Genomic DNA, 20,393 nt, shown 5'->3' on the forward strand with positions numbered 1-20,393 from the left:
TTTTTCACTCTTCTCTTTCACTGTCATCAAGAGGCTTTTTAGTTCCTTTTCACTTTCTGCCATAAGGGTGGTGTCATCTGCATATCTGAGGTTATTGCTACTTCTCCCAGCAATCTTGATTCCAGCTTGTGCTTCTTCCAGCCCAGCGTTTCTCATGATGTACTCTGCATAGAAGTTAAATAAGCAGGGTGACAACATACAGCCTTGATGTACTCCTTTTCCTATTTGGAACCAGTCTGTTGTTCCATGTCCAGTTCTAACTGTTGCTTCCTGACCTGCATACAGGTTTCTCAAGAGGCAGGTCAGGTGGTCTGGTATTCCCATCTCTTGAAGAATTTTCCACAGTTTATTATGATCCACACAGTCAAAGGCTTTGGCATAGTCAATAAAGCAGAAGTAGATGTTTTTCTGGAACTCTCTTGCTTTTTTGATGATCCAGCGGTTTTTGGCAATTTGATCTCTGGTTCCTCTGCCTTTTCTAAAACCAGCTTGAACATCTGGAAGTTCACGGTTCATGTACTGTTGAAGCCTGACTTGGAGAATTTTGAGCATTACTTTACTAGCGTGTGAGATGAGTGCAATTGTGCGGTTGTTTGAGCATTCTTTGGGATTGCCTTTCTTAGGAATTGGAATGAAAACGGACCTTTTCCAGTCCTGTGGCCACTGCTGAGTTTTCCAAATTTGCTGTCATACTGAGTGAATGCTAATTCAAACCAAAATGTTACTTATTCAATTCTGGACCCAAATTGAATGAATAAGAGTAAGAGAGGGTAAACTTGAGAAGCAGTATTAGTTACAGAGTTATAATTTTAAGGCTGCCTTAAAAATAAGCCCATTGGATTTTCAATGTGTTTAGCACACATCCTAAAATATCAATATAATCACTAACCCTGTCCCTTTTAAATCCTTCTGCATTTATGAACTTACATAAGTCATTCCATTGACTAAGAATACTCAAGAATATATTAGTAATCTGGATAAATTATTTTCACAATTTCTGGCCACCTGCTGCTTGTTAAGATTGGCTTTCAACCTCTCTAACCATAAACCCATTTGTAAACTTATATGAGCTTGCTAAATAATGCTACTACCAATGAGCTACCAGTTAAAACCTACTTTCACAATGTCCAGAGTAGGTTCTAAGAATAAATATGTTATAATCATTTTAAAACAGTGGTCCCCAAACTTTTTGGCACCAGGGAGTGATTTTGTGGAATACAATTTTTTCACAGACCCAGCGTGTGAGGGTTTCAGGATGATTCAAGCTCATTACATTTATTGTGCACTTTATTTCTATTAATATTACAACAGCTCCACCTCAGATCGTCAGGCATTAGGTCAGGCATTAGGAGCCTGGGACCCCTGTTTAAAAGATAACTTAGAAAGACAAATGCAGATCTTTTTAAAAATGCTCATCTTTTAATCCAGTAATTCTACTTCTGCATCCTTAAGGAAATAATAAGATTTATTTACCAGGAAGTTCACTATGATTTTCCTTATAGGAAAATTTAGAAAACAACTCAAATGTTCAATCATGGGGAACAGGTTGAATAAATTATGGTAAAGACACAAAAAATTATGCTAAAAAATGATGAAGATATAGGTATAGAAATATGAACAAAATATATCGTTCAGCAAGAAAATGGGTTAGAAAACAGTAAACATAAAGTCTTATTTTTGTTAAAAAGTGTGTAAAAGAACAAGATATAAAAGCATTATATGCTTTCTGATGGATAAACACACCATCTTCTATGAAGTAATCTCAAAACAACTCACAAAAAAACCAAAAATCAGAATCTAATCAAACCTCTTACATTCAACTCTAACAGACAGAAAATAAAGAGGACAGGAGAACATTTTAAATATAACCATGAAGAAGCAAGAGAAAGATTCTGAAACACTTTAAATGATAACACAATTTCTTCTACAATTAAACTGTAAGGAAAAAAGAGAGGGAAGAATCAGTAAATTTAAAAATATCTTAGATGTATCAGTTAATTATAAATATGAATTTAATTTAGATCCTGATTCATAATGAAAATTATGAAAACAAAATTACAACATTTATGTGACAACCAGAATTTTGAGCATTGGCTAAATGGATATTTGACAATTTCACTGCCCGCTGACAACCCCCTGGTGGATCCAGGCTGAAGAATCCAGTAGTCTAGGAAGTGCACATGCAGAGCAAAAAGAGGAATTTATTTCAAAACACTATAGGATGAGGGCAGGCTGAATGGGTAAGGGCAGAGATTGGTCGTGAGGTGGTAACTGTTGGAGCTGGATGACCGGTATATGAAAGTTCATTATACTGCTCCATCAGGGTTTATATATGTTTACAAATTTTTTAATATAGAAGGATTTTAAATCTTCATGCATATAAATTTGAATAGTTCTGGAAGAATATACACCAGATGATCATTACCTTTACATAGTAGATTTAATGGAGGATATTTATTTAATTTTTTTAATTCATTTTTATTCTTTTTTTCTATGATGAACACGTTTTAATTTCACATTTAAAATAGAAAGTGAAAAATACAAATTTTAAGTGCAAAAGCTCCCTCATTATGTCACACTTCACATAGCAAACAGGAAGCCTCTGACTTTTCTCACCTGATCTCTGCTTAGTACAGATGCTACAATAACGGGAGCTTAGACTGAAGAGTAGCTAAAAGAAGAGAAATACAGCTTTTAAATGATTCTCCTTACATTTTTCTAATTTAGACTAAAGGATTTTACAGCAGGTCAAACAAAGAAGTTAACCACATCCTACAAACAAATTTGTCGTAATCTAATTCCAAATTCACAATATGTTAACTGGACTCCTGAAGTGCTCCTAGTCACATTCTGTAACAACACTGTTGAGCTTTGATTCCTTAACATTCCCCTGTTTTAGTCTTCTGTTCTAGCAGTTATCAAAAATGCACTATGAAAGAAAAATTAGACAACGGTGTCTTACCGGTGGCAAAGAATGCCGCCCACATTCAATGGTGACAAGCTTGTGGCACTTCTTATGCACCAGGAGCTTGCAGTTGATGCACTTATATCCTTGACGTCCAAGTCCCCAAATCCGGTCAGTGCAGATGGCGCAGTGCGCACGCTGGAGAGAGTAATTCAACAGTATTTTTTTTTTTATTAACAAAAAGTACATCATAAACTTTTCCAACAGTTTGCTCATAGAACAGAGAAATAAGTAGTTTTCTTCTCTAACTCAAATTCCTTCATCATACACAACTTAAAGCTATGATGGTCACAGGAAATAAATAGAAAACAGAACTTGTTTTAAAGAGACAGTGAAATTTGTAACCATGACGTTTCCTAAGTCCATGGACTTTCAGTCTTCACATAATTAAGTTCAGAGTAGTGAAAATAGGAAAAGTGAATTAAACTTGAAAAAATGGCAGAAAACCTGTGCAAGGACTCTCAAGCAAACATAAGACCTTCCAGACTGTTCAGAGGTCAAACATGTCTTATGCAGCAACACCTAAAGTGACTTTTCACTTCAAAACTTTTTAAATATCAGTGCGACTGGGAATAGGAATTTGGGAACCTCAGGTGGTGGCTTCTGTTACATTAATGAACTGAGAACTCAGCACAGTTAGAATGGAAATGAAATCCATATATTTGTAGTTGTCAAGAGTGGTTAAAAACACGGACTTCTGCAGAGAGACTGCTTTTAAACCTTGGCTCTGTCACTTACTAGCTGGGTTATCTTAGGCAAGTTATTTGACTATTTTGCACCTCAGTTTCTTCATCTCTAAAATGGAAAATAGGGACTCCCCTGGTGGTCCAGTGGTTAAGACTCGGTGCTTCCACTGCAGGGAGCACAGGTTTGGTCCCTGGTTGCAGAACTTAAGATCCCTTAAGCGGAGCGGAGCAGCACATGTCAAGCATTCAGAAGAGTGCATGGTACAGAGTATAAACTAGGTAAGTGTCTGCAATGATCATTCTATAAAACAGAGAAAACTAAAGGAAAAAACCCAATAGTAAATGGTTTGCAAACTAAACCTTGCTTATTTTCTAGCTATCTTGAATTATATTCAAAATATCTAGTTTTCTTACAACTATGGTAATCATATAACTAATCATTCAATCTGGAACATTTTTAAGAGTCAAGAGATGCTATTAAAAATTACTTCAAGATAGCAAATGTACTACACTGGGCAAACTGGGAATTATAGGAATTACAGGAATTACAGTCACCCTACTGGTGACTCAGATAGGAAAGAATCTGCCTGCGGTACAGGAGACAGGTCCATTCCTGTGTCGGGGAGATCCCCTGGAGAAGGGAATGGCAACCCACTCCAGTGTTCTTGCCTGGAGAATTCCATGGACAGAGGAGCCTGGTGGGCAACAGTCCATGGCGTTGCAAAGAATTGGATGTGACTGAGCAACTAACTCTTTACTTACTTACTCCTTTAGAAGGGAATAACAGTAGAGAGGAAAAAAACAGATTTCTCAAATTATCAACATTCAGCAAACTAAAGTTTACCCTGTTGAAACGCTTGGCTTGAAAAGTGTGTCCATTTGCACAGTAAAGCTTTCTCCAACGGCGTGCACCTCGTCGGTAAATGGATTCTAAACAAAGATTAAAAGTTTTTTAAAAAGAGCAAGTGTGATTATAAGTCATTTTATAATAAAGTCTATGATTTTTTTATGATATTCACTATAAAAAAATATTGATTAAAAACCTGAAAGTGAAAAAATAAAATAGATTCATCAAGAGATTAGATGAAAATAAAGCCCATGGAGTATAAATGTTTGAAAAACTATTACTGCTTTTCTGTTTTTTATTTTTTCCCTAACTTTTAATTTTGAAAAAATTGTAAGCCCACAGAGAAGTTGAAATTACAATCACTTTGCCACATTTACTTTCTTCTCTATTTACACCCACACTTTTTTTCTGAATTATTTAAAAATAAATTGCAGACATCGTAACAGTTCACCTTTAAATATCCAACTATCCATTGCCTGAGATTAAAGACACTCCCCCCAATTCTATTTGACCACAATACCATTATGGTGTCTTAGAAAGTTAACATTAATAACATCTAATATACAGTTCATATGCAAATTTCCCATTTGTCTGAAAAGTAACTTTCACAGTTTTCTTTTTCTCTCCAAGATCCAGTCAAGATTTAGGCATTGTATTTCGTTACTATACCTTTTCTGTATCTTTAATATATGCTAAAATAGTCACTCTGTCTCATTCATTGTTGTTTCATTGTTTGTTGTTGTTGTTGATGTTGGAAAAGTTTAGGCAGCTGTTTTATCTTAAGTCCTACACTCTGGATTTGTCTGTTTCCTAAGGACTCAAATCTAATATGGATTTGTAACACTTCCCAGATATTAAATAGTTTTGGCAAAAATAACACAGAGGTGATGTGTATTTCTTATTGCATCACATCAAGAAATATACAAATGTGAGATTGTTGACTCCTATTAGGTATTCAATCATTCTGTTAAAGACAGTGATGGCTAGTTTTCTTCATTTTATTTTATTTATTATTTTTTTTTTTTAGTTTTCTTCATTTTAAAAGTACAGTGCCTCTAAATACTTTCCCTAAACAAACTAAGAGGTTTCATGAGATCAAATCAACTCCACCAGTGTAATTTTGGTTAAATCAATCACTATTACATATATTTCCTATTTAGTCATTCCACAGTAATAGAAAATACTGTGGAGAGTCCATTAGCTTTCTAAACTCATTTTAAAGCAAATATAGCACTCAGTTTATTATTTAAAATTAATATAGAATAAAACAGGTAAAATGCTCTGAAATAGAAATCATGAGACAGCATAATGTGTGTGCTGTCCACCAAGCTCTTCTGTCTGTAGGACTTTCCAGGCAAGAATACTGGATTGGGTATTCTTATTCCACGCAAGAATACTGGATGTGTTGCCATATCCTCCTCCAGGGGATCTTCCCCACCCAGGGATTGAACCCGCACCGCCTGTGTCTCCTGGATGGCAGGCAAATTCTTTACCTCTGAGCCACTAATGTGTGTGTGTGTGTTAGTCATGCTTAGTCATGTCTGACTCTTTGGGACCCTAAGGACTGTAGCCTGCCAGGGTCCTTTGTCCATGGCATTTTCCAGGCAAGAATACTGGAGTGGGTTGCCATTTCCTTCTCCAGTCGATCTTCCCAACCCAGGGATCAAACCTGGGTCTCCCACACTCTAAGCAGATTCTCTACCATCTGAGCCACCAGGGAAACCCTAATATAGAACCTCAAACATGTATGCTTTTATTTTTAATTATTTATTTCGTTAGGAATGACCAAAGCAGAAAGTTTGTTAAATAAGGTACTCTTAGTTTAAGAAACTTTCATGAACTACAACTTGATATATCTCAGATTTAAACATGTTAATGTTGTTTACGAAATAGAAGAGCCAGGAGATCACCTTAATGGTTATCAAATTTCCTTCATGCTCAAATTTAGTAATATTAATTATACCAAGGAGGAGTATATCAAAATCTTCACCAGCTGGAGAATGGGTTGCCATTTCCTTCTCCAGTCTATAAAGTACACAGCCCCAACTCTATATAGAAACACCTAGTTCTTTAATTTTTCCTTTTTACCAAGTTGTATGAAGAGTTACAGAATTAACAGTTTAGAGCTATTTCACTTAATAGAAAACAAAACATATACCACTATTCCTTCTAAAGTCATGGATATGTGCAGAAACCATAAATAAATATGAGTTCCTTAATATCTATAACCTATAAATTATACCATATATCAAAAGTAATAACTTGTGATTAAAATTACTGCAGATGATGACTGCAACCATGGAATTAAAAGACACTTACTCCTTGGAAGGAAAGTTATGACCAATCTAGACAGCATATTAAAAAGCAGAGACATTACTTTGTCAACAAAGGTTTGTCTAGTCAAGGCTATGGTTTTTCCAGTGGTCATGTATGGATGTGAGAGTTGGACTATTAAGAACTGAGTGCCGAAGAATTGATGCTTTTGAACCGTGGTGTTGGAAAAGACTCTTGACTATCCTTGGACTGCAACGAGATCCAACCAGTCCATCCTAAGGGAAATCTGTCCTGGGAGTTCATTGGAAGGACTGATGTCGAAGCTGAAACTCCAGTATTTTGGCCACCTGATGCGAAGAGTTGACTCATTTGAAAAGATCCTGATGTTGGGAAAGATTGAAGGCAGGAAGAGAAGGGGACGACAGAAGATGAGATGGTTGGATGGCATCACTGACCCAATGGACATGAGTTTGGGTAGACTCCAGGAGTTGGTGGACGGACAGGGAGGCCTAGCATGCTGCAGTTCATGGGGTCGCAAAGAGTCGGACACGACTGAGCAACCGAACTGAACTGAACTGATACATAAGTTTGCATTTTAAATTCCATCAGACTGAATAGTTGTCTGACTCTTTCAGCTCATCTCATTAATGTTAACCAGTGGATTAGACATCCAAAACAAAGTCCCATAACAGTCCCTAAGAATTCATTATAGAGTATTTAGAGGTAAAGTGCCATGTCAACTACTTCCTCTAAAATGATACAGCAAAAAAATAAAAATAAGTGTTTGCTATGTATATACATGTATATATATGTATGCACAGATACAGAGATAAAGCAAACATAGAAAATGTTAATAACTGGTGAATCTAGGTAAAGGATATATGGGTAACTTTGTTTTCAATGTTTTTACGTTTTTTAAACTTCTCCTAAGGTTTGAAAATTTCCAAAATTAAAAAAAAAGAAATGACTTAAAATGAACTTAATTTTCCTTTCAAGTGCACAATAGATAATTGTCAGTAAGTTGTAATAAAAAACTACCTGCTTTTTTTTTAACTGCCTGATTTTGACCTAGCGAAAGTAGAGAATTTAGGCAGTGTGCTAATCTATCTAAATTAGACTTAAGAATGGAAAAGAAAACAAATGAATTAAAAGTTCTAGTTCTGATTTCATTCACTTATGCCATTTTATTATAAATAACTCTACTCAAAGGTATGATGTATATAAACACTTACTATCTTCCCCTGGACAGGGCATTCCAGGACGTTCTGGTACACAAGGGAATACTGAAAGACAACAAATTGAAATTAATACAGCACATTTAAAACATACAAATTATACAGAATTTTAAATTAAAAAATCACATAAGTTGATCGAAATGTCAACCTGACCCTCTCAGTATATGGTCAGTATGATTTTTGGAAGGGATCCATTTTAGCAAGGCTATAATGAAAGAAGTTCCTATGAAAGCAACATCCATAAACAATGTATTAGAAGCTCAAATTACTCATTCCTGTCCCTATTACATCACCAACTGACTTTTTTGTCATAAGAGAAATCATTAACTATTTCCTTAAATCTTTATTATAGTGACAAATCTTCTAGGATGAAGAATTAAAATTACAAGATGTATTCAAATATAAACATAAGCCATGATAGTTGTTAAAAGATGGATATACTAAACTTGAAAACCATACCCAAATACAAAAACATAAGCTTTGTCAAAGGAACTACACATTCATAAACATGCTAATTCAAAACATTCTTATATAGAGAATATAATGAAACAGCACAGTAATGAACAGCTTGCCAGCTCTTTGTGACGTACAAAAAGGTCATGGTTTAGAGCACAGAGTATGGGAAGCACAGTTCCTGAAATATTTTTAAAAGTTGAAATACAAGCTAACTTCTGAAAACAGATCTGTGATACAGCATAAAAAGCAACAACACTTATACTGTTCATGACTATGGATCCACAATTTCTTTACACATCCACTGTAGTTTTATTCTAGAAAGAGAAGACCAAAGAATGACTTCTAAAGCTCTTCCAGGATCTCAATAAATTACAGCATGAAACCTTGGGAGTCACTATGTCAAATTCCAAACGGAGACAAAAAATCAAACCATTGTTTTTTAAGAAAACACACTGCAAAGGAAAGTTCAAGGGAATAACAACAAGGTAATGAGATGAGTCATTACACTGGAGGGAGATGTGTATTTGTTTCAAGTTTCAAAGAGTTCCCTAGGTTTGGTCTCCTAAGGCTCCCAAAAATGTTACATGAAGTACTGCTAATGCATTACAGTTATATTAATCACATTAAGTGGGTTCTACATGACAGAAAAAATTTGAGGGGCAGGATGGCAGAATGAAAAGAACAGGTTTGGGATGAAAATATCTGGATATACAACCCAGGCCTACAGTGTACCAGTTACGTGGTGGCTGAGTTTCAGTCTCTCTTTCTATACCACTGCCCACCCCTGAGGCTTGTTGACCTTTAACACATTAAAGCTTATGATAACTACGTAAATAGTTTCATGGTTAATCCTTAAACAAAAGAAAGAACATTTAAGATATCTTACTTCTGGAAATCATTATTTGAATACATTACAAAACTGCAAGAAGATGACTTAGGTTCTGCTGGGAACTCGATTCTTAAATTGTATGCTAAAACTTTGCTGTGAAACACTGATATGATCACAGTTTAATATCCAGGAAGACACACACAAGTAAGAAATTTCCCAAGATTATAGGAAGAGTAAGAAATGACTACTCCTTACCATGAATCAACAGTTCAGAATCCTTGTTTAGCTCATAAAGCCTAAAGGCTTCTTCTAACTCCAACTGAGATGATACTGTACATGGGTCTCCTAAAAAAATATAAAAAGGAAAAGTAAAGCTCATATTTTAAATCCTCTAAATGTGATTAGTAAATAATTTCTACTATATAAAATCTTGAGGAGAAACAATTACATACACACAGAGAAATATTTAACAAGGACAACTGTTTAGATATTTATTTAGACAATTCTATTCTCTGAAGCAGGTAATGTAACTTCCACTCCTATTTCTACAAAATATTAAATGAGGTTCATAGATACAAACTTTATACATATATAACCATTTAATTCTTAATGATGTTTATATTCAAAATATAGCAAATCGAGTCTACCCTGACCACATTTTAGATTGTCACTGCAGTATGATTAATGGCCAGGGATAATTTACTTGTTTCTTTAAAAGAGGAAGTGAAAATGATTTTATCAATGCATGAGGTCTGTAATCATTTTGTCAAATTTATCATTCACCTGAGAGCCTTTTCAAGAGGCTCACAGAAAGGAAGAACAGCTACTAAAGTACTCTGGACTGAAGAGCGTTCCTGCTTGATTGCTTTTAAAAATGTCAGTTCAGTTCAGTCGCTCAGTTCAGTTGCTCTCATGGACTGCAGCACGCCAGGCTTCTCTGTCATTCACCAACTCCCGGAGCTTGCTCAAACTCATGTCCATTGAGTTGATGATGCCATCCAACATCTCATCATCTGTCGTCCCCTTCTCCTCCTGCTTTCAATCTTTTCCAGCACTAATTTTTTTTCCAGTGAGGCAGTTCTTCGCATAAGGTGGCCAAAGTATTGGAGTTTCAGCTTTAGCATCAGTCCTTCCAGTGAATATTCAGGACTGATATCCTTCAGGATTGATTGGTTTCATCTTCTTAAGGTTCAAGGGACTCTCAAGAGTCTTCCCCAACACCACAGTTCAAAAGCATCAATTCTTCGGCGCTCAGCTTTCTTTATGGTCCAACTCTCACATCCATATATGACTACTGAAAAAACCATAGGTTTGACTAGATGGACCTTTGTCAGCAAAGTAATGTCTCTGTTTAATATACTGTCTAGGTTTGTCATAGCTTTTCTTACAAGGAGCAAGTGTCTTTTAATTTCATGGCTGCAGTCACCATCTGCAGTGATTTTGGGAACCAAAAAAAATAGTCTGTCACTGTTTCCATTGTTTCCCCATCTATTTGCCATGAAGTGATGGGACTGGATACCATGATCTTCGTTTTCTGAATGCTGAATTTTAAGCCAGTTTTTTCACTGGTGTTATCAATCACCTAGAGCCAGACATCCTGGAATGTGAAGTCAAGTGGGCCTTAGGGAGCATCACCACAAACATAGATAGTGGAAGTGATGGAATTCCAGCTGAGCTATTTCAAATCCTAAAAGATAATGTTGTTAAAAGTGCTGTACTCAATATGCCAGCAAATTTGGAAAACTCAGCAGTGGCCACAGGACTGGAAAAGGTCAGTTTTCATTCCAATCCCTAAGAAAGGCAGTGTCATTTAATGTTCAAACTACCACACAATTGCATTCATCTCACACGCTAGCAGAGTAATGCTCAAAATTCTCCAAGCCAGGCTTCAACAGTACATGAACCATGAACTTCCAGATGCTCAAGCTGGATTTAGAAAAGGCAGAGGAACCAGAGATCAAATTGCCAACATCTGTTGGATCATCGAAAAAGCAAGAGAGTTCCAGAAAAACATCTACTTCTGCTTTATTGACTACACCAAAGCCTTTGACTGTGTGGGTCACAGCAAACTGTGGAAAATTCTGAAAGAGATGGGAATACAAGACCACCTTACCTGCCTCCTGAGGAATCTGTAGGCAGGTCAAGAAGCAACAGTTAGAACTGGACATGGAACAACGGGCTAGTTCCGGATTGGGAAAGGTGTACATCAAGGCTGTATATGGTCACTCTGCTTATTTAACTTATATGCAGAGTACATCACACATAATGCTGAATCATCATTCATAATGAATTACAAGCTGGAATCAAGACTGCTGGGAGTAATATCAATAACCTCAGATATGCAGATGACACCACCCTTACGGTAGAAAGGGAAGAGGAACTAAAGAGCCTCTTAATAAAAGTGAAAGAGAAGAGTGAAAAAGCTGGCTTTTAAATGTAAATGCACAGTTTAGTAAACTTAAGGCACAGAGAGGGGAAGGAAGAAACAGCTCCCTTAGTCAACCAGCCTCTGAGTCATCCTCGGGAATCCATGAGATGGCACATCCCCCTGCATCATGGCATTCCTCAACGAAAAAGTCATTTTGAATATAGGTGGGGCCTGACCTGGGTCCCACATGCTGCCATTCTTTTGCTCATTCCTGTGGTTACACCAAGAGATGCCATCAACCCTGTCCAAACCTCAGTCACTCACAGCAGGGACCGGTCTACTACTTGAGAGATAAAAGTGAAGTGATCTCCTTTCCTTCTGACTCAAAGAAACAAGTGCCCCTGTTCTTTTCTCCAACTTGTCCACTGAATCCCTCCTTCCTTATATCTTTAATAGGAGTTATTCCACTAGTCGTCCCCAGTTTCACTGTTATTTTTTCTTTCCTTCCACTAGCTCTTCTCAGCCAAAGGCAAGTTTGAGTCTCCCCCTCAAAAATCTCTCTCCCGCCCAGGCTGCCATTCATTCTGTAGCCACAGTGTAGTTTCCAGAGAAAACTGCAAGCTAAGCTGGAAGCGGTGAGTGCGAAGCAGCAGAAGGGGGGGCAGGGCCTTTGAATTTTGACTTCATACTCTTATATTTTTTAAGTTATAGGTTTATAATCTTTTAGATTATTAGTTATTATTATTATTATTAGTAATAGCTTTTCTTACGATCAAGAATGACCCACCCTGCTTTCTCTATGTTCCTATCTTCCAAGCATTTCTCCCAATTTTGCTATCGGGTTTTAGTCCAAACACTACTAAAATGGCTATATCTAAGGTCATTAAAGCAGCTGTGGAAATCAATGGCATGTTTTGTCTTTACTCTCGTTGACCTCTCTATACCATCTAACAAAGTTATTCACTGATTATTATAGAAACTCTGTGTCTGGGTTTCTAAAACACCATTCTCCTGACTTACCAACTCTTCTTTCAACTTTTTAGTTTGGAAATTTTCAAACATATTACAAAATCCTGTTCCACCTGCAATACTCACTCACTTATTCCCCTCCACCATATCATTCTGAGCAAATCCCTACAATTCTAGATAAAATTTTCTTAATATATTCATAATACCATTATAAACCCATAAAAACTGACAAAAACTCACTATAAAATATCCAAATAATCATAACACTAACCCTAACCTCACCTCAAAAAAACCCACTTCCAATTAAATAGTAATCACTCCCCATTTCCCCCCAATCTCTCCTCTAATTGCCAGACCTAGGCAACCAGTGATTGATTACTTTCAGTATCTATAGTTTTGCCTTCTCTGGACATTTCATATCAGTGGAATCACAAAATCTGTGGTCTTTTATGTCTAGATATGTTTGCTTAGAATGTTTTCAAGGTTCGTCTGTGTTGGTGAGGATGCAGAGAAACTGGAATCCTCATCCACTGCTAGTAGGAATGTAAAATGGTACTGCTGCTTTGGAAAATAGTCTGATAGTTCCTCAAAAATTTGAACACAGTTACCATATGACACAGAAATTCCACTCCTAGATATGTATCCAAGAGATATGAAAACATATGTCCACACAAAAAGTTGTAACGAAATATTAACAGCAGCATTACTCATAATAGCCAAAGAATGGAAATAACCCAAATGTCGACCAACTGATGAACAGATAAATAAAATGTGGTATCCATACAATGAACTATTAATCAGTCATTAAAAAAGGATAAAGTATTGATACTTTATATATCATGTCTAGATTAGGCAAATCTGTAGAAACAAGAAGTAGATTAGTGGTTATCTAGGTCTGGGAACTCTAGAGGAAGGAGGCTGGGGAAGACAGTAACTGCTCATGAGCATGGAGTTTCTTATTTGAGTGATGAAAATGTTATAAAATTGACTGTGGTGATGGCTGCACAACTTTTTGCACAAATATAGTAAAAAACACTGAATTGTACATTTTAAGTGATAAATTATTTCTCAATAAAGCTGTTTAAAAAAATTTAGTGTAGCATTTTAATAAAAGTGAGTCCAATAACAAGTTAATATTCCAGTCCAAAAGCAAAGTTTGTTTTCACTTGTCTCAAAGAACTAAAGTAATTCTTTTATACAGACTCTCAGTTATTCAAATTTCTCCTAATTTGCCGTACACATGAAAGTGAAAGTCATAATTATATTCCATTTTTAGATATAGGTTAAAAAAAAATAACTTGCTTCAACAGAAGTATATTTAAGTGCAGGTCAAAGTTTAAAAAATAGAAAAGCAACATAAAAGAAAGAAAATTTCACATTTTAGTAAGCATGCAAATTATTCTTCCAGTTAAACAAATAAGCCAGTTTTAAAAAAATGAAAAACACACCAGTTGACTAAATTAATTCCAAATAATGAAGTAGTCAAAGAATTCTAGAAACAGAATGAATCTGAAACACAATTAATGCTTCATTTCTAATTTTCCAGGTAAGGGAACTGAGATAAATATATAGATATATATATCTATATATAATACAGATAAATCATATACAATAAATTATGTTCTTAGGAAATGCCTGAGTTCTTATGAAAGGCCTTTAAAAAGCATCAAAAATCTCCCAAAGAGATGTCCTACAGTGGTTCACACACAGGTTCTCTCCCAGGCTCCAAATCCCATCACTCTCATGTGATTTCAGCAAAGTTAACTTCTTTGAGCTTTCATTTTCTCCTATGTTAAAACAAAGGCTATTACCTGTATTGCAAGGATAATGGGAAAACTAAGGATCTTATATTAAAAGTGACTCATAGAATGCTTAGTTCATTATAGGTGTGGCTTTTATTAATGCACCTTGAATAAAAGCCATGAGTGGAATTAATCATTTTTAAAGGTAAAATAATCATATTTTTAAAAGCCAGTCTTTCCCTTCTGCTAGACAGTTTTCTTGCTACGCCAGTATCTGCTTGCTGTTGGTTGAAACCTAAGCCAGGTCAAGTACCTGTTTTCAGTATGTATCGAGGGATGGATGCTTTTTAATAACCACAAGGAAGTGTGAAAGTAAGAGTTAATCACTGACACTGTGCATATTCAAATCTATTTTGTTTTTATTGGATTGAATGTTGTTGGTTCAAGTATTACGTTTTCAGGCCAGTTGCTTAATGCCTAATAAAGCAGGACATGTAAAGCATTTACTCAGAAGTAAAATATTCCATGTGTAGTCATCAGGAAACAAAGATGAGACAGAAAGCTATTTTCCAAGGCTCACTCAGTTACTAAAGTCCAAATTCATATCCTAAAACAGGCAAACACCTAGACTGAGATCAGCTCAACTTAATGAATTTCAGTGTAATAAAATCTATATTTAGTCAGCAAGCCTGCTCTTTTATCAGTGCATCTACATTTCCTTTTCACCTATAAAAACAAAGAAATGAGAGCAGTGAAGCTCAAACTGTTTGGTAAATATGCAAGATTCAATTATTTATGAGATAACTTCATGCGGTATAGAACACGACACAGGAATATAACACCAGCTATATTAGCTATTTTAGCATATGGCTGAATTCAGTGCCACACATCTGAAAGAACCAACACAGCCTAAAACCAAAGTTGGCAACCTTTAATATTTGCCTGAGATAGCACCACCACACTTTCCTTGATCTTGGAGCCTGCCATAGATTTACAGATTCACTTTCTGTTCCCACCAAGAGGTTACAGCTCTCCCCTTCACCCCTCACTTCTGAATACTGGGTTCAAGACACTATATGCCACTTACGAAAGTCACGGCACTCCCTACTCGAAATGGCTACACTGCATAAAATATAGACTTGCAAAAATTTTGCAAGAATACTATGGTATTTAGGTGGTCATCCTTTCACTACTAGGCTCAGTCACAGATATTAATAGATTTCTGGTTTCTTGCTTCCTTTTTCTGGGAGGTGGAAATCAGTGGTTCCAGAAGTATATACTATTCTATCAAGCTACACACCCTCAACTTCCATTTCTGGAGAAGATAAACTAACAAGAACTGGATTTAACTCTCCACCTAAAACAAAAGAAAAATTAGACAAAATTAATGACAAAAAAAGTGGTTCAAGATATTGGAAATCAAGCAATGAAGGATCAGCTATCTCCAAGTAACTTAAATGCATCCCAGAACAAAGATCAGAAACTTTCATACAAACACAAACATATTCAACATCCAGTAAAGCAGTCACAATGTCCAGAATCTGATAAACTAAAGCCACACATGTGAAGAAGCAGGAAAATGTGACCCATAACAGGAGAAAGATCAATTGAAAGTGACCCCAAACTGACACCAATAAAAGAATTTGAAGACAAGGACATTAAAACTTATTACATTTAAAACGTTCTGAAGCAAAGGGTAGGGAGCATGATAAGTACACATGGAAGATATTTTTTAAAAACCCAAATTTAAGGTCTAGAAATAATGCTACAATGTCTGAAATGTAATATGCTCTAGAGGGAATAAGTGGCAGATTAGGTGTCACAGGAGAAAAGACTGATAATTTGAAAACACAGCAATAGAACTACACAAAATGAAATGCAGAAAAAAAGACTGAAAAAGGAAAAAAAAAAAGAACAGAGCATCAGTGAGCTTTATGACAAGTTGAAACAGCCTACTATACATGTAACTGGCGTCCCTCAAAGAGGAATCTGGCCAAAATTTTTCCAAATTTGATGGATCCAAGTAGATGAACTAGACAAAATGTATACAAGACAAGAAACATGAAGGAAACTAAACTAAGGCCTATAATTATCAAATTGCTTCATCCATCAATAAAGAGAAAAATCTTAAAAGCAGTCAAAGAGACACATTACATACAGAGAAACATAGGTAAAGATAACAGCAGATTCTGCATCAGAAATGATGCAAACAGTACAAAACAGTGTACTGAGTGGAAAAAAACATCATCAACCTACAGTTTACCCAGCAAAATTATCTTTCAAAAACAAAGGTGACCTAGAGGCAAATTCATACAGAAATTTATTGAGACAGAAAGGCAAATTCATAGAGAGAGGAAGTATAAGAGAAGTTATTACCAGGAACTGGAGGAGAGTTATTGCTTGATGGGCATAGAGTTTTTGTTTGAGATGATTAAAAGGTTCTGGAAGTGAGTAGTGAGGATGGTTGCATGACATTGTGAATGTGCTTGAATGTCACTGAACCGTACACTTTAAAAAGGTCAAATGGCAAAATTTTATATTATATACAGTTTGGCACAATTAAAAAAAAAAAAGGAATATACTAGAATAGACCTCAAGCCATAAGGCCGAGGAAAAAAGCGGGGGAGGAGAGTTTCAAAATACATGCTGAATAATACCACTGAAACGAATTTAAAAGTCTATGAAGGGAATTCCCTGGCAGTCCAGTAGTTAAGACTTAGCACTTTCATTGCCGGGGGCCAGGTTCAACGTTTGGTCAGGAAACCAAGATCATTCAAAGTGTGCAGCCTGGTCAAGAAAAATTAAATTAAATTAAAAAACAAAAGCACATAAAAGCACTATACTTTGTCATATATATATACATATATATAGAATAATGACAGATTAGTGGTTGCTCGGAGATGGCTGGATAGGAGTAAGAAAACAGTTTAGACTATAAACTTATGCTATGAGAGTAGCTGACTCTTACAGAGGGAAGGAAGACAATGCAATTGGAGATGGGGAAGGTGGGGATGCCAACAAGGACACACACTCCCAGAGACCAGAGCATGTCTGGGAGCCCTGGTGCCTTACTGGGCTCCTATGTCCTCTCTTGGTCACCACTTAACACATCTCCACTCCACCACTCCAAGGGGTTTCTCTGAGGTGGGTCCCAGCCTGATCCTTTTGCCTCTCAGGTAGCACCACAGTCTGGTATATAAACAGTAGCAGCCAGAATTTCCCGGGCACAGTGTCTGCAGCATGGAGCTGGGGCAGAGGTCAGAGCTGAGAGAATTGCTCAGGATTTCTTAAAGTTAGCTATCTTCTCATGGGATCCTCTATCCCCTCTATCCCTGTCTATCCTACAGGAAGACTTTCTAGGGACTACCATGCATAGACAGTTTATTAAACGTATCCACTTCCTCAACTTCCATATAAACCCCTTTCCAGAAACCATCTGCCTGAGTACATGCCTGGAATGTAGTATCTCACCTCATCTCCTTTTCAAATTTTTCTTTTCCTATTTTATTTTTACAAAAGCATATATAACTACCATATGATCCAGCCATGCCACTTTTAAGTGTTTAACCAAGAGAAAAGGAAACATATATCCATTCAAAGACTTGTATGTGACTGCCTTTTTTTCTATTATAAACTATTATTTATAATAGCCCCAAACTAGAGACAACCTCAATGTCCATCAATAGATGAATAGAAAAACAAATTGTGGTAGATCCACGTGTTGGAATACCACTCGGCAATAAAAAGAAATGAATTACTAACATATACAACACATGAATCATTAATTATGTTGAGTGAAAGAAGCCAGACACCTGCTCTCAAAAAAAAAAAAAAAAAAAGGCACATGTTGTATGATTCCATCCCTATAAAACCCTAGAAAATGGAAACTAATCTATAGGAACAAAAAGCAGATCATTGGTATCATTAGTTGCCTGGAATGGAGGAGTAGGAGCGAGGAATTGCAGAGCACAAGGAACACTTGGAGATAACAGACATGTTCTCTACCCTGCTTCGGGTGATGGTTTCCATGGTGACACAATTCATCAAACAGCATGCTTATAATGCATACAGTTTATTGTATCTTAATTATACTTCAATAAAGAAATTTTTAAAGAAGAAACAAAGGTATGGAAAAGCTAAAAGAATTCATCACCAGTAAACCTCCAATACAGAAATGTTCTCCAATACAGGAAGTCCTCCAAGCAGAAGGAAAAATACCAGTTACAAAACAAGGTCTGCTCAGAGGTACTTGGATATTTTTACTTATTTATACTGATTTTCATTTTTTAATTTTCAGGTTAGGAATTGCAATACTGCTATCCAAATAACTGAAGTTACACTGAATATACATTCAGTCAAAAAGTTTCACTCACTGTTTTTTTCTGATATGATTACCATCATCAGTACCTAGTGTTAGGGATAAAGAAAAAGTATGAAGAATGATTTACTGTTTTAGTTCTTAACATATCAGCTAAAATTACACCAGACTAGAGATGTTTGGAAAATATCACATAAGAGAAATATGTTTCTTCCCATACTCAGTGTGGTTCTGTTAAACTCTGGCACTCTATTTTCTCTCTGTGAATACATCAGATTTTATAATGCAAGATGTTTAATCTAGAATTCAGAAATACTCCATACTCTTTGTGTCAAAGAACATTTATTCTCATTTTAAGTTTCCGTGAATCTCACCTATTGAAGCCAACAGGACGTGAATCAAAGAACTACATCCAAAAAACACCTTCTCCCACTCTTTGCAAATCAACTACATTTCAGCTTTTTCCCTCACACAGTCTTTTACAGGGTGTGAGGAAAAGAAGTTCACAAATGCTACTGGTGAAAGTATAAAAAGGAGTACAATATTTACCCCTTTGGAGGTCAATTTATCGTCAAGGACACATTTCATTTTAGGGACTTTACAGATAATATAGTACAAGTGTTCCCAAAATATAGGCACAAAGGTATTTACTGCACCAATATTTTTGACAATTAAACTGCAAGCAATCCAAATATCCATCAAAAGGGGATTATTATATAATACTATATATATAGGCTTTAAGAGGAATAAGATGTATCTAAAACATCTTAAGTGCATATAAGTGCATGTCTACATGCACTTATATGAAAAGAGATGGTACACTTATAAGATGGTAACTGAAAAGCAAGTTAAATAACAGCTTGTATGGAATTTCCCTGGTGGTCCAGTGGCTTAAGACTCTGTCCTTGCAATGCAAGGTGTCTGGATTCAATCCCTGGTCAGGCAACTAGATCCCATATGCCATAATTAAGAGTTCACATGCTGCAACTAAAAATCCCACATGCTACAATGAAGATCAAAGATCCCGAGGGCCACAAGTAAGACTTGGCGCAGCCAAATAATTAAATAAATATTTTTTTAAAAAAGAAATAACAGTTTGTTTAATATTAGTCTATTTATAAGATAGAAAAAAAATTGGTACCCTATCATTCGAGTTGTATATTCTCAGAAAAAGAGACATTGATTTGTTCATAGCAGCTATTTTTGGAGATTTGAAAATCCCCAGAGATACTTTTTTCTTCAAATCAGTCAATATTTTTGTTAAAAAAGCATGCATTATTCTCACAAATCAAAACCACAATGAGGTACCATTACACGCCAGTCAGGATGGCTGCTATCCAAAAGTCTACAAGCAATAAATGCTGGAGAGGGTGTGGAGAAAAGGGAACCCTCTTACACTGTTGGTGGGAATGCAAACTAGTACAGCCACTATGGAAAACAGTGTGGAGATTTCTTAAAAAACTGGAAATAGAACTACCATATGACTCAGCAATCCCACTTCTGGGCATACACACCGAGGAAACCAGATCTGAAAGAGACACGTGCACCCCAATGTTCATCGCAGCACTGTTTATAATAGCCAGGACATGGAAGCAACCTAGATGCCCATCAGCAGACGAATGGATAAGGAAGCTGTGGTACATATACACCATGGAATATTACTCAGCCGTTAAAAAGAATTCATTTGAATCAGTTCTAATGAGA

The 20,393-nt window shown here is 36.1% G+C and overlaps 1 protein-coding gene across 1 annotated transcript in view; it reads right to left on the reverse strand.

Moving 5' to 3' along the window:
- Positions 1-20,393, reverse strand: part of PRKCI (protein kinase C iota) — a 67,306-nt gene that overhangs the window by 24,764 nt on the left and 22,149 nt on the right. Inside the window, exons 3-6 of the mRNA XM_065942654.1 lie at positions 9,548-9,637; positions 8,005-8,055; positions 4,496-4,581; positions 2,963-3,103 (exon numbers count right to left, since the gene is read on the reverse strand). Coding sequence (XP_065798726.1) covers positions 2,963-3,103; positions 4,496-4,581; positions 8,005-8,055; positions 9,548-9,637 — 368 coding nt within the window. The remainder of the gene's footprint in view (positions 1-2,962; positions 3,104-4,495; positions 4,582-8,004; positions 8,056-9,547; positions 9,638-20,393) is intronic.

Source organism: Muntiacus reevesi, chromosome 8, assembly GCF_963930625.1.
Source record: "Muntiacus reevesi chromosome 8, mMunRee1.1, whole genome shotgun sequence".
In the NCBI taxonomy this organism is placed as follows: Eukaryota; Metazoa; Chordata; class Mammalia; order Artiodactyla; family Cervidae; genus Muntiacus; species Muntiacus reevesi.